This window comes from Mesoplodon bidens, assembly GCF_964165515.1.
Source record: "Mesoplodon bidens genome assembly, chromosome: 20".
NCBI lineage: Eukaryota > Metazoa > Chordata > Mammalia > Artiodactyla > Ziphiidae > Mesoplodon > Mesoplodon bidens.
Window position 1 is genome coordinate 35,272,584 of NC_138181.1, and position 26,283 is coordinate 35,298,866.

Genomic DNA, 26,283 nt, shown 5'->3' on the forward strand with positions numbered 1-26,283 from the left:
TACACGTAACGTAGTAGAACCTCGTTCAGTCAAAGCACATGTGCTGAAGACCATCTGATCAGCAAGGACCCAAGTCAAACTGAAAAGTGCTTATTTTGAGGGAAGGGAAATTAGGAGCGATATGCCTGATCTGTGTTCACTCAACGTATTACCAGCTGCTGCTGGTCTATCGCAGAGTCACGAGACGCTCCATCTCACTACCGTCCGACACAATGTGGATGGAGACACGTGAGTTCCCATCCCAGCGCGGGCGCGCGCCAGCCTGTCCGAGATGAAATGTGATGGGGACACAGGGTTCACTATTTCAGGAAACGTGGAGACCTCCACGGGAATGTCTTCCCTAATCTACAGCTCTCCTCTGCCGCACTCAGTGTGGAGAAAGTCTGTATATCTCCTCTCCAACAGGGATTCTCACGTGACAACAGTGACTGATGTGTCACAGTGAACAGTTTACCCTCAGATACAGAAATCAATTAAAACTTTTAAATAAAAAAAACCCAAAAGGGTTGTGGTTCAAATGTGAACCAGACCTCAAAGGAAAGCAGCATCTTTATATTTGCACAGATTTTCTGTAATAAATAACTGTGTACACTTGGCTATTTCTGCCTCAGACTTTTGAGATTTTCCAGCCAAACAGATCAAGTGTATTTTACTACAGACGTTAACAACCTGAATCCTGAGGTAGTTACCAGAGCACCTGAAAGGGTGCTGGTTTCTTGGCAACTTTTAGTTCTCCTTTGGGCAAACAGTCTCTTCCATTTATCACAAACTACATCAAAGCATTCATGGGATAAAGTAAGCTCTATAACTCATTAAAAAATGCTGTGTGAGGAGCATAATACCATCAATAGCAATATTAAGACAACTCCTGAATATACTTCTAAAAGTTTTATTTTCTAGGCAGAAAAAAAATGAATAAATTGATGACTGCCAGAGTCCACACTGAAGTCCCGTACTTACTTTTTTTTTCATTAGGCTTGGTAGGCGCTCATTGGGATTAGCCGCAGGGAACAGCGATTCTTCAATGTGCGCTCCAGCTGTCCTGCATCTGTGTGGCCAAAGCAAATGGTAATGAGCACGTTCCTATTAGAGTCACACAACATGAAATCTGCACACGTGTCAGTTAGCAATGAAAGAAATCCCTACACAGGTCATTCTAATAGACATGTCCTTTAACATAAGTACATTTATTACCAAACACAAAAGGCAATACAAATTCAATTTTCCAAAACCTTCTCTATTTGGTGTTTTTAAGTGTAAGAGCAGAAGAGAAGTGAGAGGCAGGTACAGAAGAACAATTTTTATGCAATAATTTGAGACCTGCAACACTCCAAAATGATCACTGCATGGCACTCATAAAGCACATGCCATTAAATGCACAATTTAAGAGTAAACAGGCCATAAAATGAATAATCTAGAGCTAGAAGGGTCCTAAAGAAATTGAAGCCAGAAAGCTTATCTATCCTCCAAAACCAAGTTCTCCTTCCTCTGTGCTCCTGTCAAGGCACCACCATCACCTGGAGACCTAGCTCTGCGGCCCCAGCTACCCTGAGCTGTACTCCTGCTTCCACAGCCCGTCTGTCCTCACATCTGCCATTTCCCCTCCTGCATCGCCCTTCACCTCCCTACCTGCCTTGGGAATCCCTCGACCATTACCCACTCCTAAGCATTCAGGTGCTCAAATCTAAACAATTACAATGATTTTCTAAATGAGCTCCTTCCCTATGGTTTCTCCTCTTCTGATTCATTCATATAATACTGAAACATTAATCTTAAAACATTTTATTCATCTCCCCATAACCCAGATCAATCACTCCCGTGTTTACAAAATCATGTCACCAATCTAAGTCTTTTTAAAACAAGGCCCCTAACCCTGTCTCCAACTATGTTTCATAAGACTATTACTGTTCACCATTTAGTACACAAATAATAGCTGAAAATATAATAAAATACAGTGCAATAAAAAAAGAATGAGGCAAATCTATCCCTAATGATACAGAAAGGTCTCTAAAATAAGAATGAAATGTGCATGTGTATGGTATTGTACAGTGAAGTATTTCTCACTTTAAGTCTGGAAGATGACACACCAAAATGTCAACAGCACTCATCAGCTGTGAATCTCAAAGTGTGAACATGAAGACGCCTGACGTGAGGTCAAAACTGCTGCTGTCAGGATAAGAATACAATCCCTGCCTGTTCCACTCCTCACGCTCAAGAGCACATGGTGGAGTTGAAGCTAAATGACACGAGTCATCCCCATACACCAGATGCAGAAGCAGATATTAGAAGATATTAGAATGCAACTGTCTTCTATTAAGCCAGACGTGAAAGAAATTTTCAAAAATGTAAAAAAAAAAAAAAAGAAGAAGGCAGCACAATTATTGGGACAAGAGAAGAACAGCAAGGTGGAGCAAAAGCCAGACGGCACAGGTGACAGAACAGGGTCAGGAAAGGCTGCAGGTCAGAGGCCATCACCAGGCTGAATCGGATGAGGATGCAGACTTGGGAGGACGCAGGTCTTCTGTCTGGAGGAAGAGCAGAGACAAAAGCACAGCGAAGTGAAGAGGGTGATAATTTCAGGAAAACATCTAGCATTCGGCGTGAGTGAAGTGAATGAACAGGAGTCAGGAGACCAGGGACAAAGATGACACCCTTGTCCTGAGGGCTCCAGGGCCCGAGAAGGTGTCAGGGGCCCTGGACAGGTCCCTGTGAGGGACGAGTTCCAGGACAGGGACACCAAGACGAGCCAGGGCTAGTGGGGTAGGAGACGCCAAAGACTTCAGCAGAGCTGTGGGGCTGGGCGGGGGACCCATAACCGAGCAACACTTAGGAATAAGAACAGCGCATGCCTGACCTCTGGTTAGATCTGATGGGCTGAGCACATGTCTCTCTCCTCCCCCCACCAAACCCCAATCAAATGACAGTAAAGGAAAACAGAAGGACACAAACCAACAGAAGTAAAGAGCAGGTAAGACAGAATCTGCGGGACTGAGAAACAAACAGGGAACCCCAGCCTTGCAGCTGGGGGCGGTGGGTCGACCAGAAGGGTCCAGGTTCCTCTCCTCGCACCTCCAGGGAGGCCCGGGTGGGTCTGAGGAGCAGCAGCTCTCCTCCTAACTGCTGCAGCCCACTCGCTCCTCCAGCAGAGCAGAGGTGATGGGTTCTGTTCTCAGATGCCGTGGACCGAAGACACACTGGACTGAGGACAACAGGCCCAGCTCCGGCAGGACAGAGACGTGCAAGAAACAAAATGTATTTGTGGTGCATTTTCAGATTCAGCTAAAAACCACTTTCACAGTCATAATAACGTCAATAAAACTACTGATTTAATTGATCGCGTACACTGGAATAATGAGAGGATTAAGAATCATGGGGGGTGGGGGTGGAGAGTATGTGCACGCGGTAAATGCATGTACATGGGGACGTCGGGGTGTGTCCCCCAAAGGCAGCTAGTTGGAAAGCTAGCCTCACCTCCACACCAAAAAGTCATTAGACAACACCGAAAATGAACATCAAGGCAACAGTGGAGCCACAGTAATGAGGAATCCGGGGGTAAGTCAGAGCTCTAGAAAGAGATGCAGGAGTGGAAAGGTGATGCCTCCAGAGAACAGGAACTGGGGATAAAAAGGGACTAGTGTTTTCGCTGTAAGCCTTGTAAGACGAGCTGATTTCCTCTGCGGTGTGTGTGGGACCCAGCTCTCTCTTCCTAACAGTACAGCAATGGGACACTAAGCATCCCGACTCAAAGGGTTCTGGCTTACACAACAGGCAGGAAAACGGCAACACAGACCAAGACAGAAGATGGAGTTTAGAAGCGGGTAGGAATGAGTTCAGTTCTGGATGTATTTAAACCCAGATGACTCATCCAAGCAAATCCATCTAGCAGGCAACCCCTTACGTAGCTCTGACGCTTAGGGGATGTACTAGGATTAAGACAGATGTGGGTAAAATTCTAATCCCTCACCCTGGTCCTGAAGGAGCAGGTCTCTGTCCCAAAGCGTCCTTTTCTCACTAGATTCCAGCCACTGACCCTCCGGCGTTGTCCTGCCTCAGGCCAGACCTTCTGCTCCCAGGATACAGTCCCCCAGTTCAGGGAAAGACTAGCTCCTTTGCTGTCTTTTTTGCCTCAGCTCAAAGCTCCCCACTGACTCCAAGAGCCCCCCGTCCCCCCCAAAAGCACTCTGCCCAAGCAGGGCCACCCACTCCCGGGGGCCTCCTGTGCCCTCCAGGGCCTTACAAAACCTTTCTAGCACTTACAAACCTTGTCTTCCTCACTAAAAGTACGTGCCGGGGGGGGGGGGGCAGTAAATACGCCTGTCTAGTTAGAGCTGTGACCCCGATGCCTGGCAGAGAGTAAGCGCTCAAAAGTATTTTCTGAATAATGAGTAATTTGTAGAAAGACAAACACTGTTGAGCTCTTTATCTTACACCATACGTGTACACACACACGAAAAAGAACAAGGAAAAAAAAAAAGCTCAAAACAGATCACAGAACTAAACGCAAAAGCTAAACCTAAAGCTCCTAAAAGAAAATGCCTGAAAAAATTCATGCTTCTGAAGCAGGCAAAGATATTCAGATAGGATGTTAAAACATAAAGCACAAAAGAAGAAAATGAAAAACTGCACTTCAACAAAACAAAAAATTTGTATAGTTTGAAAGACACAATAAAGAAAACAAAAGTCTCAGACTGAGAGAAAATAATTACAATATGTGAATCTGACCAAAGAAATTAGTATGTACGATATACAAAAATCACATACAACTCAATATTAAGAAGACAAAAACCCAGTTTAAAAAAAAAATGGGCAAAAGATTTAAACCAAAGACGATACACAAAGGTTCACTAAGCACATTATCTTATGCTCAGCACTTGACATCAGAAAACTATAATTAAAACCAGATGAGATCCTCACATTTACGGTTAACTGATTTTTGACAAGAGGGTCAAGACAAGTCCCTGGGGAAAGAGCAACGGAAGTCTTTTCAACCAATGGGGCCGGGACAGCTGTGGGACGACCACACGAGAAGGAAGACACGAGGCCCCAACCTCGCACGGTACACAAAACCCTCAATGTGAGAGCCGAAACTATACAATTCTTAGAAAAGAGATAGTAAGTCTTTGTGATCTTGGATCTGGTAATAGTTTCTTAAATGACACAAAAGCATAAGAAACAAACAAAAATAAATAAACTGGATTTCATCAAAATTAAAATCTTTTTGCTTCAAAGGAAACTGTAAAGGAAGTGTCAAGACAACCTACAGAATGGAAGAAAATATTTGCATATCGTATACAATATGGATATATGTGAGACAGCCATACAACGGAGTACTATTCGATTATAAGCAATGAAACTCTGACACAGGCTACAGTATGGATGGATCTTGAAAACATTAGGTCATGAGAAAAAAGCCAGGCCCAAAGATCACATACTGTATGATTCTGTTTACATGAAACATCCAGAACAGGCAAATCCACGGGGACAGAAAGTAGACCAGTGGCTGCCTTGGGCTGGGCAGCATAGAGGGATCAGTGATGCAAAGGTTTTGTTCTGAGGTGATGAGAATGCTTTCAACTGATTGTGGTCGTAGCTGCACAGCTCTGTGAGTATATTAAAAACCACTGAACTGTACACTGGCTGAATTTTATCCCAAAAAACTGCTACAAAACACACACACACACACACACACACACACATGAATACCACTACACAGCCACTAGAAAAGCTAAAATTAAAGACTGACAAACTGCAAGTGCTGGTGAAGACTCGTGCCCTGATGGTAGGAACATAAAGTGACACAACCGCCTTGGAAAACAGTGTGGGTAACGACCCAGGAGCATGAAGATATACAAGGTCACACACACGACTGTTCATGGAACTTTACTGGTAACAATCAAACATTGAAAACTACCCAAACGTCCAGTAACAGGTGAATGGGTAAACAAACTGGTATATCCATGCACTAGAATACTATTCTTCTATAAAAAAATGAAATTATTGATGGGGGGGGATGATGGATAAATCTCAACACGGATAAATCTCAAAAACATCACGTTAAACAAAAGAAGCCAGGCACAACTTAACACACACTGGATGACTGCATTTACACCAGACTCTGGAACAGACAAAGCTAATCGATACTGACAGAAACCAGGTGAGTGGGGAGTGTGGGCCGGGAAGCTGACTACAAAGGGACACAAAGGAAGCCCTGGGGTGATGAAAATGCTCTGTGTTTTGACTGTGATGGTGGTAGCATGGGTATGTACCTTTGTCAAAGTTCAGTGAACTATATACTTAAAATGGAAATATTTCATCTTCTGAAAATCATTTTTAAAAAGTGGATTTTTAAAAAACCAACTAATCACCGAAGCCTACAGTTAAGAGCTGGGCAGAATTATGGGTCTAATGAAAAGAGATGAGAAACGGGCAGCAAGGATTGAGAAGATCAGGAGAGCGAGGTTTCTTAAGGGGGCGTCTTTTAAAAAAAAAAACCCTTTGAGGGCTTCCCTGGTGGCGCAGTGGTTGAGAGTCCGCCTGCCGATGCAGGGGACACAGGTTCATGCCCCGGTCCGGGAAGATCCCACGTGCCGCGGAGCGGCTGGGCCCGTGAGCCATGGCCACTGAGCCTGCGTGTCAGGGGCCTGTGCTCCGCAACGGGAGAGGCCACGACAGTGAGAGGCCCGCGTACCACACACACACAAAAAAACCTTTGATTTTACCAATTTCTGCCTCAAGCAGTGTTTACCAGCTCATCCCGCTCCGGAGAAATGTCACCCATTTCCCACTGTTATAAGCAACAAAGTAGCCAAAAAGTGGTGGCCGGAAGCACCCGGATAGAAGACTCGTACGGGAAGACCTGGGATCATCCCATCATCACCAAGACGACGGGAAAGTTATAACCGGCAGCGTCATGAGGCTCAGTCAGCTCCTGCGAAGCCTCACTCCAGCCAGGTGGGGAAGCAGTACCTTTCCCCCCACTGAACGACCGAGGAAACTGAGGCTCACGCAAGACCATCTGCTCGAGTTTACAAAACCACCAGTCTCCTACTAGTCAGTAACCTGGAAAGGCTCGCCCCATCGGGCTGGAGGTGCGCCTGACCCTGGACTCCCGACCACCCGCCCCCCATGGGGTAGGATGGAGCCTGGCGTGGACACGCTCCCTGCACCCACTCGGTTGAACATCGGTCCTTCCACGATACAAACATAACGTGCGCCCACACGCGGAGGAAAGCACTGAAGCCCCTACCTCAAAACCACGTTTATCAGGCGCTCAATCAAAATCTACTGAATAAACGGAAGAAGCTCACCAGCTGCATTTCTGCTTTTCTTCAGAAATGTACAGTGATGACATCATCCCCCCATCTAGTGGTTAAAAAGAGAAGAGTTTCAAGAGATGCCCCTAAGAGCAGGACGAGGCTTCCACCTCTGTTTTCTGGCTGCCACTCTCAGAGCCCTGGGCTCAGCCCAGCACGCGGGCCCTGCCCTGGGAAGTCCTGCCTGGGATCCGAGGCTGAACGGTGGGACCTGCAGCACTGCCCACCCTGCCTGCTAGGGACCCCGATGCCCGTCCCACCCTCAAGACCGGCCACCCCAAGCCCGGTCAGTAAGTCATTCAGCACAAGCGTCTTAATGCCCAGCAGAAGGGCAGGGCGCTAAGGGGAGACGAAACACCGGGACTACGGGATGGTAACTTTGAGGGGGCGCGAGGGTTCAGGTCTCGCCCCCACCCCTACCAGCGGCGCAGGGGAGAAAGCGAGGGGTCACAGAAGTTCGGGGGGCAGCGCTGCGGGCAGGGCACCGACCGCCGAGTGCGCACGCAGGGAGCAGCCGGCCCGGTGGGCGCCACAGCCCGCGGCCTGGATCCGCGCTCCAGGCTGCTTGCTGGAAAGCGATCAGAGGAGAGGCAGGATTTGACAAGGCCGTAAGGGGAGAAAAGAAGTTTAAGACCTGGATTTGAGGGAGGGGCACTGGAGGGGAAACGCTGGAGCACAGCACGGAGGAGCGCCGGCGGGGGCCAGGAGCTAGCGAAGGGTCCGGGTGCGCGCCCCTCGAGCACCTGCGCAGCTCGGCCCCCGGCCCGGCCCAGCCCGCCCCGCTGCGCCCGCCTGGCCCGCTGCACCCGCCCGGCCAGGTCCTGTTCCTCTCCCTGGTGGGGGCACGTCACTATGCCCACCGCTGCTCACCGATCTTCGAACGAGAGCGTGTGCATGCCGGGGAGACACTAACGAACAGGAACCAGACGGACGGGGAGAGCCTGCGGCAAGAAACTTTCCCAGCCCCACCCCCGCTAGGTTCCTCGTGAGGACTGACTTGAGGCCTCGGTTCCCGAAGGCCCACTGCTCTCCACCCGCAGCCCTGACTGCCCAGGCCACGCTGACCCCTGCGGCCCCTCCGCCAGGAGCCCCCGGACGCCCACCCTGGGGCGTTTGGATTTGCCGGTAAAAGGCTGACCACCTCCATCCTGAACCGTATCAGAGAACATTCTGGGGAAATAAAAACCCCTGGCCCAAAGTAGGGACAATTTATGTGACTGGTGTGATGACCCGCCTTAACCTGTCAAATCCCAGTACGCATGCCTTGGTCTACAACAAATACTTCTGTCAACAGTGAAATAAGGCTTTAAACCAAAGTATCCTGGCCAGGACTGAAGTTCAGACCCCTGTAGAGTGAGGTGGGAATGACTGCCTTCTGCGCCTCCCAAGTGCTGCATCAAATGCTGCGCAGACCAAGGGGCACCCAGGACAGCAGAGCAAGTGTCTGGTGCTCAAGTAGCCTTTCCCCGCACGTGTCAAACATCAAAACCGCTTCGCAGTGCCATGTCATGAGCTGGCAGGAAAGGCATCTCTGGGCTGGAATCGCAGGTACCCGTGGGAACTCACTGACTCGCTATCCACGGATGGCTGCAGAAACAAATGCGGGGCACAGATACAGGTACGTATCACCAACTCTGCCCACAAGAAGGCGTGGGACCAGCACCCCTTGGCAATGAGCATGCCTACCACCCAGATTTTGGACTCAAGTACTATTTTTCCACTAAAAGGAACCAGGGCTCCTTGGAGAAAAGGCTGCATGCAGGGCTGGGAAAGAGGAAGTACAAGCTGAGCCTGGACTAAATTGTGCCAGAAGAGAAAAGAAGTGTTCAGGGAATGATGGAGAAATGATAAAATAATGACAATGACAAAAGTCAACTTGAGCGGGCTACCACTGGCCAATGGAGGACAATTCAAACCTTAAAAGGAACAATGATAGTAATGGATTATAACCCACTGGATGAAGTACAGACACACACAGTGTGATGAGGGAGAGTTATTTACAGAGTGTGAAAGTCCCTCCGTCAAAAGCCACGCTGACTAGTTGCCAAGGGGGCCTATTCACCCCTGTGGAGCGGCCTGGAAGGCGCCACCATCACAGAGAGGAACCGCCCATCACCAGTCCCAGGTCATCCCTGCAAGACGCAGAACCTGGATCATCTCACCAGGAAACACCAGACACTCCCGACTCAGTCCCATGCGTAGCCTTCAACAGCATCAAAGGCAAGAAAGCCGAAGACAGGCCAAGGAAGGGCTCCAGGGGGAGAAAGACGGGTAGATGCAACAACCAGACACAACGAGGGTTTCTGGGGTGGAGTCAACGGCTGTCAGGTGTGTGACTGGAACAGCCGGTGAGATCAGCGTGGATGGCCGCATTGTGGTTGTGCAAGGAAACATGCTTGTGTATAGGAAGCACTAAAGGCAGGTGTGAGGGGTGGACTCTCAAACACGCAGGGATGTCGCCTGAGAACTGTGTCCCCAGTTATCTGCTTGTCTGTGACTGTTTAAAACATGTAACTTCGGGGCTTCCCTGGTGGCGCAGTGGTTGAGAGTCCGCCTGCCGATGCAGGGGACACGGGTTCGTGCCCCGGTCCGGGAGGATCCCACATGCCGCGGAGCGGCTGGGCCCGTGAGCCGTGGCCGCTGAGCCTGCTCGTCCGGAGCCTGTGCTCCGCAATGGGAGAGGCCACAACAGTGAGAGGCCCGTGTACCGCCAAAAAAAAAAAAAAAAAACATGTAACTTCAACAACCTCCTCCAACTGGACTTAGAGGTGATGGTCAAGCTGACCTTCATTCCTTTCACCTTTGTTTCTTCTTCCTTCAATATGGAAATGTGTGTCCAAAGGAAACATCAGAATTTTATCAACTGCAGTTACAGTTGTCTGCTCTTAGAAAGAACAAACCAGAAATAACCCAACAAAACGGGACTCTAGTGACACCTAGTGACCTTATGTATTTCATCAAAGTTCACATCCTCAGTGGAAAACACAAGCAATGGTCTGCACAGGCAGCTAACGAAAGAAGAACAGATACATGACACAAAAAATAAAGGTTAGCTTAGCTGTTACCTCCAAGTTCTGTCAAAGGGAGTTCAAGCTCACTAAAAATCAAGGCAATGCAAATGAAATCAACTTTATCATTTCACCTACAAAGTAGGAAAGATTAAAAAGTCTGATAACTCACACTGCTAGAAAGAACGGAATTTGGCACATTCTTTCCAGAATGTAACTTGATAGCATCTATCAAAAGCTTAACTATGTAAGCCCTCTGAACCCAAAAGTCCATTTTTGGAATTTAAACCTATGGAAAGACTTATACCTCTGCAAGAAAGTAATGTACACAAAGGTTCAATGTTGCTCTATTTCTGATTGGAAAGAAAAAGAAGAAAGAAATGGAAAACTTCATACTCATTAATAGGAGATAGGTTACATAAATTACTGGGTATCTATTACAAAAGACCAATATATGTTTTAAAAAACAAGATACATCTCTACGTAAAAACATGGAAAAATATTCTCTCTTATACTGTTAACTAAAAAAGCATATATGTGCGTTCCATGAAAAAAACAAACCTACTTATTTACTTGGACGTATATATATAAATGTGAGTGTATACATGCACGATTACACATTTTTTATATGCTCAGTAAAAAAGAATCTGAAACTATATACTCCAAATTCTCAATGGTAGGTTTCCCCCAACTGAGGGGAGTGCTGGAAGATAAGGCATAAGGTAGGTTAAGTAGGAATTTTTCACTTTAAAAATAGCACACATTTAAATATAAATATATTTAATTCAAAAGAAAGTTTGTTTTCAAGATAGCAGAAGGAAATCTAAAAATCAGTAATTAATTGTATGTAACAGTTAAAATCTGTGTTACAACAAACAATAATAATAAACAAGAAAAAAAAGAATTTGTATTAAAAATGTGATTAAATTCACTTTTAAAGAGACCTTAAGAGATTGCCTTCGGGTACAGTTACAGTTATTTTGTAGTTTCTATGAGCCCCTTGAGCTAAGCAGTGGCAGAGATGAGAAAGGGGGTAAAGAGGAAGGAAATTAGGGAACAGACCAGCAAAGGAACAGGACAGCAGGAGAAAAACTGTTGGTGAGAGGTCCCATGTCAGGACTGGCTGGAGGCCTCACTTCAGGACAGTAGTGCCCAGCTGTCAGGTTACATGTTTGCCCAAGCTTCTCCATTAACTTCAAGCTTTCAGTAAAGGTCTATTTTTCTGTACCCACGTATCCATACAACCTTTTACTTGTAGCTCTGATATCTCCTCTGTTCATCAGTTGTTGGGACAAATACTTCCTGAGCACCTACTATGTGTTAGGTGCTTAGTGGAAACACAACTACAGAAGACGACAAACACGGAGGTTGTGCGTACAGTTTACATCATAATGGAAAGACCAAAATGCATGATTTGGTAGGCAGACAGACACACAAATGAACGAATAAGCTATACCAGCACAAAAGAGAGTAACAAAGGGGGCTCTACTATAGATGGGAGGACAGAGAGAGCACTTCAGGTAAGGTGACCCTGAAATGGGACACATATGAAGGAGCTGAGGCCAAAACAGGGTGAAGCAAAAGGAGAAGGAAGCAGAGTCTAAATGGTTGAAATAAAAAGCAGGTAAAGGAGGACCAACATGCATATAATTTAAGCCCTTGATGAAGAAAAGCAAAGCAATGGAACACAGTAATACTTAAATCATCCAAGAAAAAATTTCAGAAATAAAGACCTGAATCTCTTGAAAAGGCCAATCTAGAATTAGAATGATCAATTGTATCAATGAGAGACACAGTAAGAAAAGACCATTAAACTTTAAAAGAAAAAAACCCAAATCCTTACAGCCCCCAAGCAGAAAGAATAATTTACAAGGAGAAAAAAATTAGACTGGCACCAGATGCTTCAAAAAGAACCTACTACGTTCCACTGTGTTTATTCCTAACAAACCAAATCTCCCACAAATAAATACACTATAAACTATAAGCCACACATTCTGGAAATACCAAAAAACCCTCCAACTACCAGAAGGCTTTGGAGGCTAGGGAAAAACAAAAACAAGCAAATTTTGAAAGGAAGCAAAAAAAAAAAAATCTGGGGCTTTACCACAGTTTCTGGGGCTTTACCCTGAAGTAAAACATGACAATTTCTACGGAAGGGGTAGTGACAGGCAGCTGCTGTCTTGGCCAAAGGAACTGGGGATAAAGAGCCCGGGCAGCTAAGGTCACCAGGCAATGATGCAAGGATCCAGGAAGCAAAAAACCAGAGAAGGGGAACCTCAGATTCTGAGCATAAAGTCCAAGTCCCTGGCTGACCCCTGATCTGCATGTCCATGGGGCAAACAAATAAGCCTGCAGCTAAGGCTTGAACTGAACAAATCCAAGCAATCCCCAGCACAGGTTGTAAAATGACAGTCCACAGTTTACAGCTAAACAATTCAACTGCTTGCTAAAACAAAATCAATACCCTTTGGCATAACAGAAAAGAAACCAGAGTCTATATAACATTTACAATGCCCAAAATACAACCCAAAGTTGTTTTACGGAAGAGACAGGAAAATGTGACACATTCTCAAGGAAAAAACAATCAATAGCCACCAACCTCAAGATGCTGAAACGACCAGACAAGGAATGGCTATAACTATCCTCCACCAGGGAATGGAAGATACACTTTTAATGAAAGACAGAGAGGGGCTTCCCTGGTGGCGCAGTGGTTGAGAGTCCGCCTGCCGATGCAGGGGACGCGGGTTCGTGCCCCGGTCTGGGAAGATCCCACGTGCCGCCGAGCGGCTGGGCCCGTGAGTCATGGCCGCTGAGCCTGCGCGTCCGGAGCCTGTGCTCCGCAACGGGAGAGGCCACAACAGTGAGAGGCCCGCTTACCGCAAAAAAAAAAAAAAAAAAAAAGAAAGACAGAGAAAGCAGAGACAGGAAATCTCAGCTGAAAAACAAAACATATAAACACAAAAAAGAACCAAGTGGAAATGTTAGAACTGAAAAATATCTGAAATACATTTAATTAATGGACTTAATGACAGAATGGAATTGATGGAAAAAAGAGTCAATGAAATTGAAGAAAGATCAACTTGGAGAGAAAAAAGATGACTGAAAAACAATAAACAAAAACCAGGACATTAGGAACAAGTGGGAAAATTTCAAAAACTTTATCACACAGGAGGGACTGGCAAACCATGGCCCGCAGGCCACCCGGCCCACCACAAGGTTTTATAATAAAGTTTTACTGCAACACAGCCACACCCATTTGTTTGTTCTTCTCCAGGGCTCTTTCCACACCAGGGCAGGGAGCAGCTGAATAAAGACTATGCGGCCCACAAAGCCTAAAATATTTACTATCTGCCCCTTTACAGAAAAACTTGGTCAATTCCTGATATGCAGCTATAGTAGTACCAGAAAAATAGGCAGGAAAGAGATTCGAAGAAACAACGGCCCAAACTAATCATGCTTTTAGAAAAAAAAATGTATAAACTCATACATTAAAAAACTCAGCAAAATCTTAACAGAATAAGTTAAAAAGCACCACACTGAAACTTCTGAAAACCAAAGATAAGGAGAAAAACTTGAAAGAAGAAAGAGATAAAGGACACATTACTTACAACACAGAAATTATTTGAAAGACTACAGGCTTCTCATGAGATGCCAGAGGACAGGAGACTCTGGGAAAACACCTTTGAGCAGTTGGGGGAAAAAAAACCTGTCACCCTGGAATTCTATATCCATTGAGAATACTATTCACAAATGATGATGGAATAAGGACATTTTCAGATGGAGAAAACCATGGAAATCTATTGTCATCTGATTAAAAGAAATGCTAGACTGCCAGAATTGAAGGGAGAAATAAACAATTTAACAATAACATTTGGAGACTTCAATACCCCAATTAGTAACGGATAGAAATGGGACTTCCCTGGTAGCACAGTGGTTAAGAATCCGCCTGCCAAGGCAGGGGACACGGGCTTGAGCTCTGGTCAGGGAAGATACCACAGGCGCGGAGCAACTAAGCCCGTGCGTCACAACTACTGAGCCTGCGCTCTAGAGCCCACGAGCCACAACTACTGAAGCCCACGCACCTAGAACCCGTGCTCCGCAACAAGAGAAGCCACCGCAATGAGAAGCCTGTGCACCACAATGAAGAGTAGCCCCCCGCTCGCCACAACTAGTGAAAGCCCACGTGCAGCAATGAAGACCCGATGAAGCCAAAAATAAATAAATAAATAAATATATTTTTTTAAAAACAGAACTAAACAGATCAAGAAACAAACAAGAAACTTAGAAAACAGTATAAACCAACTAGATCTAACAGACATCTATATATGGAACATTCCATCCACAACAGAATGAATACACATTCTTATCAAGTGCACATACAACATTCTCTGGGCCAGATCAAATGTTAGGGCATAAAAACAAGTCTCAACTACTTTAAAAAAAAAAAGAACTGAAATAATATAAAATATGTTCTCTACCCATAACAGAATGAAATTAGACACCAAAAACAGAATGAACTTTGGAATGCTCACAAATATGTAGAAATTAAACAAGAAGCTACAAAATAACGAATGGGTCAAAAAAGAAATCACAAGAAAAAATGGTAAATACTTTGAAATAATTGAAAACAAAAATATAATATACCAAATTTCAAGAGATGCAGCTAGAGCAGTGCTTAGAAGGAAATTTATAACTATAAACACATATTAAAAAAGACTAAAGATTTCAAATGAATAATCTAATGTTCTAACTAAAGAAATAAGAGCAAACTGAACCCAAAACAAGCAGAAAGAAGGAAATAATAATTATAGTGGAAATTTTAAAAGTACAGAAAAACAATGGAGAAACATCAACAAACCAAAAGTTGGCTCTTTGACAGAATCAATGAAATCGACAAGCCTTTAGCTTAGACTGATCAAGACAAAAAGAAGTGATTACTAAAATCAAGAATGATTTTGGTTTTTTTTTAAGGTCACTACTGACCTTATCAAAATAAAAAGGATTATTACAGAATACTACAAACGAGTACATGCCAACAAACTAGACAACCTAGATGAAGTGAACATGTCCTAGAAAGACAAACTACTCAAACTGACTCAAGAAACAGAAAATGTGAATAAACCTATAACAAGAGATTGAATTAGTAATCAATAACCTTCCCACAAAAACAAGCCCAGGCCCTGATGGCTTCACTGAAGTTCTACCAAATGCTTGAAGAATTAACATCAATTCTTACAAACTTCAAAAGACAGAAGAACACATCCCAACTCATTCTATGATGCCAATACTGCCTGACACCAAAACCAGAAAAAGTCATCACAAGTACTGACCAATATCCCTTATGAATACAGATGCAAAAATAAAAGTACTAGCAAATTGATCCAGCAATTAAAAAAAAAAAAAGTATACAACATAACCAAGCAGGATTTACCCAAGGAATGCAAGATTGGTTCACCATATAAAATCAATCTAGGGCTTCCCTGGTGGCGCAGTGGTTGAGAGTCCGCCTGCCGATGCAGGGGACACGGGTTTGTGCCCCGGTCTGGGAAGATCCCACATGCTGCGGAGCGGCTGGGCCCATGAGCCATGGCCGCTGAGCCTGCGTGTCCGGAGCCTGTGCTCCGCAACGGGGGAGGCCACAGCAGAGAGAGGCCCGCATGCCACACAAAAAAAAAAAAATCAATCTAATACACATTAATGGAATGAATTTAAAAAAAACATGAATATTTCAATAATCACTGAAAAAGAATTTGACAAAATCCAACATCCTTTAATGATAAACAAACAAACCGAAACAAACAAACAAAAAACTGGGAAAAGAAGGAAACTTCCTCAACCTGACAAAGGGGATCTATTAAAAAAAAAAAAAAATCCAAGGTTAACATCACACTTTATAGAGAAATACAGAAAGCTTTTCTCCAAAGACTGGGAGCAAGACAAGGATGGCTACTCTCACCACTTCTATTCAACATCATGCTGGAGATTATGGTCAGGGCAATTAGAAAAGAAAAGGAAATATAAGGCATCCAGATTGGAAAGGAAGAAGTAAAACTATCTCTATATACAGATTACACAACACTGTATACAGAAAATCCCAAGGAAATCACGAAAACACTTTGAGCTAATAAACAAGTTCAGAAAACTTGCAGAATACAAGATCAACATACAAAAGTCAGTTACATTTCTATATTTTAACAACTAAACAATGAAACAATTACATTTATAATAGCATCAAAAAGAAAAAAAATTATGAATAAATTTAACCTAAGAGGTGTAAGGTTTGCACCCTGAAAACTACAAGGCATCACTGAAAGATATTAGACAGCGAAAAAAATGAAAACACATCCAGTGGCCATGGATTGCAAGATTAAGTACTGTTAAGATGGCAACACCTACCTAATTAAAGACTCAATGCAATCTCTATCAAATATTAGTTGCCCTTTTCTTCCCCCTGAAGTTGAAGCTAATCCTAAAATTCATACAGAAATGCAAGGGAATTGGGAGAGGCAACCAATCTTGAAAAATCAAAATTGGAGGAGCCACACTTCCCAACTTCAAAACTTACTGTAAAGCTACAGCAATCAAGACTGTGGTGCTGGCATAAAGATACACACAGATCAATGAAACAGGATTGAGAATCCAGATATAAACCCATGTATCTATGGTCAATTAATTTTCAACAAGGGTACCAAGACAATTGAATAAGGAAAGAACAGTCTATTCAACAAACAGTGCTGGGAAAACTGGACAACCACATGCAAAACAGTGAAGGTGAAGCCTTACCTCACACCATGTGCAAAAATTAACTCAAGTATAACTGCAGACCTAAATGTAAGGATAAAACTAGAAAACTTAGAAAAAGCATAGGAGTACATCTTTACATCCTGGGATTAGGCAATGATTTCTAAGATGTGACATTTAAAACACAAGCAACAAAAGAAAAAAATAGATACAATGGACTTAAGAAAAATTTTTAAACTTTTGTGCTTCAAAGGATATCAACAAGAAAGTGAAAAAATAACCCACAGAAAGGGAGAAAATGTTTGTAAGTATTATATCTGATAAGGGTATTACATCCAGGATAAAGAGCTCTTACAACTCAACAAGAAAAATAGCCCAATTTTAAAAAAATGGACAAAGTATTTGAATAGACATTTCTCCAGATATACAAAAAGCCAGTAAAACCACGAGAAGCTGCTCAACATCACTGCTCATTAAGGAAATATAAATCAAAACTACAGTGAGATACCACTTCACATTCACGACAATGCCTGTAAACATGAAAGAGGGATAAAAACCCTCATACATTACTGGTGGGAATGTAAAATGATGCATCCAATCCAAAAAGTAGTTTGGCAGTTCCTCAAAAAGCTAAACAAGTAGTGTCCATGAGACTCATCAATTTCATTCCTAGGTGCATATATACCCAAGAGGATTGAAACTATATATTCACACAAAAACTTGTACACAAATGTTCATAGCAGCATTACTCTTAATAGCTAAAAAGTGCAAATAACCCAAAGGTCCACCTGCTGAAGATAAGCAAAACATGGTACATCCTTATAATTCAGCCACTCAAAGGAATAAAGTACTGACACAGGCTACAACACGGAGGAACCTCTAAAACATATGCCAAGTGAAAGAGGCTGATCATAAAAAGCCACATATTGTACGATTACATTTACATGAAATGTCCAGAATAAGCAAAGTCAGAGAGACAAAGCGTAGATTAGTGGTTGCCAGGGGGTGGGGCTAAGGGGACAATGGGGAGTGACTGCTAATGGCTCTGGAGCTTATTCTGGAGTGACACAAATGTTCTTGAATTAGGCAGTGGTAACTGCTACAAATCTTTGTGAACAGAATATATTAGAAACCACTGAACTATACACTCAAAGGGTGAGTTTTATGGTATGTGGACTTTCTCTTAATTAAAAAAAAGAAGAAATGCCAAACATAATAATTCACACTGAAAGGAAATAAGACCAGAGGAAACTCAGATCCTCAGAAATGAAGAGCAAGAGTAAATATACAGACAAATATGAGACCATTTTTTCTCTTAGTTTACTTAAAATACAGACCACTGTTGAAAGCAAAATGACAACACTGTCCTGTGAGCTTATAATGCATACAGATGTAGTACATAGGACAACAGTGACATAAAGGATGGCAGGGCAGAAGCAATGGACACAATTACCAGGTTTCTATATTTCATGTGAAGTGGTACAATATTGAGTCTAAGTAGACTCAGTAGTTCAGGATCTATTTTGTAATCCCCAAAGCAAACGTTAAAAATAAAAAAGAGAATGGAAAGAGTTTCAGTTTAAAAACGAACAGATCAAATAATCCAAAGCAGGGAAGGAGAAGGGAAGAAAGGAACAAACGTATTTCCTGCCTTTGCTCGAAAGGCCAAGCAGCAGTGACACTCCATGGCCGCGAGCCCACCAGCGCCACATCTCAGTCTCTGATACTATTCCCCACTCAAAGGAAGCACGGCCTTTGGAGAAATGGCTGACGCCAAGGCTGGCGTAGAGCAGGTACAAGGTGTCAGACGGGACATGTCCCAATGACACACGCATCAGCTGAAGGCGCTCCCTCTATCCAAGTCTGAACAACCTGAGCACCAAACAGACAGTAACGAACTACTAGCCACCGAAAAATATAGGAGCCCGGCAGTTGAGACTAACCAGTTAATCAATCAGTGTGGGAGAAGAGAAGGCTCTTTCCTATAGTACACAGCTGGGCACAGCCGGGGGAAACAGGAGGAAGTGCTGAACTTGGAAAATAGTCGTCTTGTAAGATTCAGAGTTAAGGTTGGTTCAGGCAAGAATCATCACCGACGCTACACCTGGGGGGTAGGGGGAGCAGAATGTCTGCATGATCTTAAACTGCCTTCCCACAGGGAGCTTATCAGTCTCAAGGGAAACAACAGTCATTACACAGTGGGAAAAGCAGCAAACACCTTGCCAGGGGACCAAAATTAAGATGCAGATGAACACTGCAGATCTCTGGGTAGGCACACCTCACTCATGGAGCCTTCTGGGTGGGAAACCATAACCTGAGTCTAAACATGGGGCACAGGTCACATCCAAAATGAAGAACATCTCATTTTAAACAAAAGGGTGGAGAGTGAGGCTGGAGTTTTCAAAACTGCCCAGGCCACAGAAGATACAGAAATGGAATCAATGGCCATGCCTTACTGTTAAAGTTTTTTAAATTAATAGCCTTTATTCTCTTAGAGCAGCTTTACACATCAACAGCCAAAGTCTAAGCCTTATATTTTACATCACTGCTTTCATGTAAATTCACTCTAGTTTTCTAGAAAAGCAGCAGTATGACTCCTTTACATCTGGATTTCAGGGAACTCGATTTATATCATCTGAAACCCCACCACCTCTGACCTCAACCTCCTCCGAAGCTTCCTCTCGACCACTCCTGTAGGGGCTCAGTTGTGCCCCTCAAGTCCTCACCCCCCAGTACCATAAGATGTGACTGCAGGTGGAAATGGCGTCTTTAAAGAGACAGTGAGGGTTAAATGAGTCATTGGGGTGGGTCCTAACCCAGTGGGACTCGGTCCCCATAAGAAGAGAAGACGGGGACAAAGCAACACGCAGCCCAGGTGAAGACACAGAACTAAGATGGCCGTCAGCAAGCCAGGGAGAGGCCTCATAAGAAACCAACCCTGTGGACACCTTCATCTTGGACTCCCAGCCTCCAGAACTGTGAGAAGTTAACTTCTGCTGTTTAAGTCTGCAGTCTGTGGTATTTTGTTACAGCTGCCCTAGCAGACTAACACAATCTGCTTCCTTATTGTTTCCTGAATACACCACACACACCCCGTTCCCAGGGCCTCCGGGCAGGCCAGGAGTTATACCACACCCATCGTGTGACTCAGGAAACTGAGGATGTTAAAAGACCCTAGTGAGACGCAGAGAAAAGATGGCAATCAAATTTTATCTGGTTCTGTGATTCATGCAAAATACCTCCACACTCTACCAATACTAGATAACTTAAGGGTAAAAAAACAAAAGAAATGACTTACTTTTCAACCCAGAGCACTGAGACGAGCTTCACGCCTCTCTTCTGCGCTTTGGCCCAGGTGCTCTGGTACCCGTCTTTGAACACGACGTGAGTTACTTGTTTGTTGAAAGTTTTTGAAACCTGCAGACAAAATGCAGAAAACAAAAGTTAAATTATTGTTATACTATTTGCAGTTTCTTAAGTACAAGCCAGTGTCACTCCTGTGACACTGCATTTGCAAAAAAAAAAAAAAAAAAGCAACAAAATAATTAGCGAACAGTATCAAAGTATAAAAAGGATAATACATTCCCACCACTTGAGTTTATTCGAGGACTGCAAAGTTGGTTAACAACAAAAATCAATCATTATTATTTATTTACTACATTAACAAAGTAAAAGAGAAAAATCACAACCATCTCAATATATGCCAGAAACACATTAAAGTTAAAAAGTTTATTCATGAGGAAAATTCATAGTAAATTAGGATCTGGAAGTGGGTACAAAACTGCATGATGGGAAATGCTAAAAGCTTTCCGTTGAGAAGAGGATCCAGATGAGGATGCCTGGTATCTCCATTCTATTCAACTGGCCCCAGCCAGTACAGTATGGCAAGAAAAAGAAATAAAAAGTGTTAGGATTAGAAACGACGGAAATAAAACAGTCCTGTGCACATAAGGTTCAATTGTGCACACTGTTAAAATCCCCAAAACGCCGCAGAATTCATAAATGAGTTTGTGAGAAACGGAGAAAACTTACTGTTCTCTGGACACAAGGTGATTATGAAAAAATGAACTATTTCTATGTAACAGTGGCAGTTAGAAAAAAGAAAGTAAAAGATACCATTTATGACAACATCAAAAATAACCGGAGGAAATTATAAAACATTACTGAAAAACAAGAAACCCAAATCAACAAAGGCACACAGCATGTTCATGGGTTCGAAGATTCCATGTTATAAAAAGGTCAGTTCTCTCCGTACTAGTCTGTTGCTATCAATCCAATACCAATCAAAATCCCAAAAGCAGCTTTATGTTGTAAACTGACAAACTGACTCTAAAGTGTATGTGGAAAGGCAAAAGGCTAAGAATAGCCAAGACACCTTGAAGAACAAGGAGAAGACTTATTAAGAGTTATTATAAAGAGTAACTAAGACAGGGTGGTTTGTCGTGAGAACAGACTATATGGACACAGAAAACATGGTTACCTGACTGATGACAAAGGTGCTACTGTGTAGCCTGGCTAAAGGACAGTCTTTTCAATCAGGAGTGTTGAGATGAATGACCACCCACATGGGAAAAAATGAAGCTACTTCACACCATACGCAAAAATTTAAATCTAAATGTGAAAGGCAAAATGATACGGCTTCTGGAAAATAACAGAGGAGAAAAATCCTCATAACATTGGTGGAGAAACAGATTTTTTCAAACAAGATACACACACAAAAGCTCACCATAGAGAATAAACTACTTTACAATTATCATCAAAAGACACCGTTAAGAAGGTGAAAAGGCAAGCCACAGAGTGACAGAAAATACTGCAATTCACATGGCTGACAAAAGGGTCAACGGAAAAATATAGGGAATGCTTACAAGTCAAGAAGAAAAAGAAAAACCCAATGGAAATATTAGCTGGAGACTTGAACAGGGTTTTCAAAATAAATATGTGAAGATGTGCAGGAACCAGCATGCTATGGCACCAGAAATGCACCAGGATGACTGAAGGTAAAGACAGACCTAACCAAGCAGACACAGCAGTGGAGCTTTTACATGCTGGCCAAAAGATAAACTGATTCAACTACTGCAGAAAAATGCTAGGAAATCACTGATAGTTTTCTCAGATGTTACAACAGTCTTCCATCACACAGACGTGTCCTTGTTCTTAAAGATGCAGACGAGATATACTTAGGGGCAAGGTATGCTACCTGCAACCTACTTTCAAATAGCTGAGGAAGAAAATACCCATATAAATATACTGTCTAGAGACAGTCAAAGCAAGTATGTGAAGATGTTAATTGCTGTATCTATGTTCACTGCACTATTCTTTCAATTTTTCTATTTGAAAATTTTCTAAATAAAGGCGAAAAAAAAAAGATTCAAGAGATCTAAGACCTTAATACTACTCTCAAAAGCCATTCTGCCAATTCCCTTGTTCCGTGGCTTTTTTTCTCAGCCACAATAACACGTGTAGCCCAAGTCTGCGGTCGGTATCATCAGGTGGAAACTCTCCAGGATTCCTACCTTCCGGTGTCAGAAAAAAGGTGTCTTCTCAGGTTCACAAGCAAGCCTCACCCTGCATTCTGACTGTCCTCCACCCTAATCCGCTCTTGACCTTTACATCTGGTCTCGTCAGGGCAGGGACCAGGGTGAGTCAAACGAAATTCGGGAGAGCACACACGCTCTGCCTGACGGTGAATGCCGCCGCCTTGCAGTTTACCTTATGCCCTTGCTTCACCCCAATCCCTGCCCTGCCTTCAATGCTACCATATTAATCTCTCCCTTCGCCAGCCTATCAGCCACCCTCCCCCATATCCCAACATCCACACACACACAAATAAACTCTGTTCACAGCTGAACTCACTCAGAGAGCGTCTGCCTTCACCATCTCCATTCCTCGGGTCTCCATGATCCCCGTGCTAATTTCCACCCGCTTCACCCAGTTCCCTGAAAACTGCGATACGCCCAACACCGACCTTACAGTTCTCAAGCCTGAAGAATACTTTCCAATCTTAACTTTTCTTAAGATTCTATAGTGTTTTAAAATTCCATCTTTGAAGCCCGTCCCTCCTCCAACTTCCAGGCTTGTTTTCTGGATTCTCCTGGCAACCTTCTCCGCCTGGTTCCATGGCTCCCACCATCAGCCCTTGAAATACTAAATAGGCTCCACCTGCAGCACTTTTCATGCTAACCACCTGGGTCATCACCACACCAGTGGCTTCACCTGACCCTTAAGGCCTTGACGCCTAAACCATTATCTCTAGCCCTGAAAATCTCAAGCTCCAGATCTGTACATCCAAATGTCTATCAGATACTTGCAGTATACCCCAAATCCACAACGTTTCCGTTAAAGAACAGTTCCTTTTCCTGTATCCCGCACTTTCATCAACAGCATCATGCAGCCAATGGCAGGACCAATATTTTTATCCTCAAGCTCTCCTCTCCCATCACGCACAAGGCCAACTGTTCTCAATTCTTCATACCATGGCTTTCTTCTTCCTCCTGCCATTTATCCACTGTCCTCTTTGTCCTTCGTGTTCTAAGTCAAAACTCTCAAAATAAGAAAATGCAAGTAGATCTCCGTATGTTTCAGAGGACTGTCAGATGCGGCACTGGTAAAATGAAGTTCCTACCTTTGCCCCCATGTCCGTAAGTTGATTTGTAAATGTCTTTGAATAATTTTCTGTTCCACTGGCTGACCACACTTCTACATACGCCACAACATCTGAAAATAAACAGATACTAGCGTGAAATATATCTGATATTCCAGCATACCTCGCCCAAGGATTTCGATAGGTTGTTCTCTTGTTCTATTTACATTCAAACGTAAGTTTTACATTTCTTCTGTTAAAAGCCTATTCAAATTACTATTAGTGCTATTAGAGTTTTTAAAATTTCAAGGGGAAAACAACTTTACTCATACACACATCACCGTTTACATTCTCACCTGGATGGTCTTCCCAAACTCCTAAAACCAAAGCCTAACTTCTTCTAGTGCAAGAGCCTCTTTTCTGTAAAGAACCAGAGAGCAAACAGCTGAGGCTCTGGGGGCCCTATAGCCACTCAACTTCACGGCTGTCCCACAAAAGCAGCCAAAGACAACACATTAAAGGGCAAGCAGACCTGTGTTCCAACAAAACTTTATGAACAAGGCAGTCTGGGTTTGATATAATTTTCATCTGTCCTCCCGTCTTCTGTTCCCCCTCCCCCAGCCACGTAAAAACGGCAAAAAGCGTTCTTCACTGGGAGGCCCTACAAAAAAAGAGCAGCAGGCAGGATCCAACGGGCAGGGAGCGTAGCTGACGGGCGCCGCGCCGACCCTGATGCTCTCCAGGTGTGCCTGGGGGCGGTGATTGCTCACTCAGCGGCTGAGACGCCAACACTGACAGAGGCACGCGAGGGGCGCCACCCTTTCTTCCCCTATCTCACTACTGCCCCTCCCCCCAAACCCACCTGGCCAAAGACGCCAGAACCCAGAAAACGCTGAAAATCAAATCCACCCACGTCTCCCACCCCGCCGCGCGTCCGCACCGCCGGCCCCACCGGACCGAACCCCCGTGGGGCGACCCCGGCACTGGGCTCGGAGACACACACCACCCCACACGGGTGGTCCCGGCGCCGAGGCCGGGGACAGCCCCCCAGCCCCCGGGCCGACTTCCGGGAGGGCCGGGTTGCGGGCCCCGCGCGTCCCGCGAGCCCGGTCCCAGGGCCTCCCGACCCCGGTACCCGTCCTTAAGCCGGCTCGACCCCCACCCGCTCACCTTTCAGGACGGGGCCCCCGAGGGTGTCGGGGGCCGCCATGAGGGGCGGCGGGGAGCTCGCCGCTGCGGAGGCGCGAGCCTGACGGAGCGGCGGCACTGAGCATGCGCAGCGCGGGCGCGCGCCGCTCCGCGTTTTCTAAACCGCCGATGGAAGGGCGCGGTGGGGGAATAAGGCCCACCCTCGCGAGAAGTGAAGACAGGCTCTTCTCGCCCGGACTCGCATCCCCCGCAGGTCTACACTGCGGGTCAGGTCACGCGCGGGGACCCCGGGCCTCCGATATCCGCCCGGGGCCCCGGATCTCCGATTCCCGCCGGGGGTGCTCCCCGTTGCCTCGCCGCCCCCTCGAGCTCTGCGGCCCGCAAATCCCGGAGAGGATGAATCCTGGCGGGAGTGGGCGAGCCCGACTCTCAGGAGCAGCCCGGCGGCCTGCCGCTCTGCCTCCGGGTTTCAAACCTCCCGCCCTTTCCCCTGCAAGCCCCGCCCCCGCCTGCAGGCCCCACCCCCGAGGGCTGCGCGCATGCGCCCCGGGGGGAGACTGTCCCAGGCCCCAGCTTCCCGGCGGTGACGTTTAGGGAGGGGAAGGTCTTGCCCACCTGTTGATAAATTCTGTTTAATCTCCTTGAAACCCCACTTCCTGGACTCAAATCTCTGGTGAATAACTATATCATTATCACAAATTGTTGACCTAATAAACTCTGAGGAAATGGGGACACAGTCTACTTGGGAGTGTGAACTCTGCTCAAGAAGGAATAACATATAACAAAAAGTGTTAAAATATGGGTAAATCTAAATGCACTTTGTCTAAATAACAATAACAAAAATGGATTGTATAAAACAATAATAATAGTCTCATGAGGTTAAAATACAGTGTACAGAAGTCCCGCCTTATCCGTAGTTTCAAGTTCCAAGGTTTTAGTTACCCTCTTCTGATTTGATTACCTCTTCACATCAGAAGGAGACTCTATCATCTAAGCTAAGTTGATGTACACCTCATCATTAAGAACAAAATTAAACTACTGGGTTCAAAGAAACGTGACCTTGGCACTAATATAGTGTAGTTTTATTTTTTGTCATTGCATTTCTATTTGGGGTTTTTAATAAAATAACCTAAAGAAAGGATCTAGTAAAGTCTAAAATAAGTTATCCGTGCTTCTACATTTTTGCTCTCTGCAAAAGGATCAAAGATGAAAGCCATTCTTCTCTGCCAGTACTCACTCACAATAAAAGGGATAAATACTTGAAAGCCCTTTATACACATTCAAGACAAAGGGAAGCTGAAAATATTGACTTTCGTGAGATGCACATTGGACAGGAATTGGGATGAGCCCATCTCTGAGAAATCCTGCAGACAAGTCAGATACAGGGCCTAGGTCTTCAGAAAGAAACCCTGGTGCCCTGGAGTCTGAAGTTCCCTCTGGAATCTTCTTTTTTTTTAAATAAATAAATTAATTTATTTTTGGCTGTGTTGGG

The 26,283-nt window shown here is 44.5% G+C and overlaps 1 protein-coding gene across 3 annotated transcripts in view; it reads right to left on the reverse strand.

Annotated features, from left to right (window-relative positions):
* Nucleotides 1-25,235, reverse strand: part of MCPH1 (microcephalin 1) — a 225,515-nt gene extending 200,280 nt beyond the window's left edge. For 2 of the 3 annotated variants that reach the window (XM_081221064.1, XM_081221065.1), the window contains exons 1-4: nucleotides 24,813-25,235; nucleotides 23,685-23,776; nucleotides 20,361-20,479; nucleotides 961-1,048 (exon numbers count right to left, since the gene is read on the reverse strand). In XM_081221064.1, coding sequence (XP_081077190.1) covers nucleotides 961-1,048; nucleotides 20,361-20,479; nucleotides 23,685-23,776; nucleotides 24,813-24,852 — 339 coding nt within the window. In that variant the 5' untranslated portion in view covers nucleotides 24,853-25,235. Of the gene's footprint in view, nucleotides 1-960; nucleotides 1,049-20,360; nucleotides 20,480-21,542; nucleotides 21,669-23,684; nucleotides 23,777-24,812 lie in introns of those variants that run through there. The other variant, XM_081221066.1, reaches the window with a different exon arrangement.
* Between the last annotated feature and the right edge of the window lie 1,048 nt (nucleotides 25,236-26,283).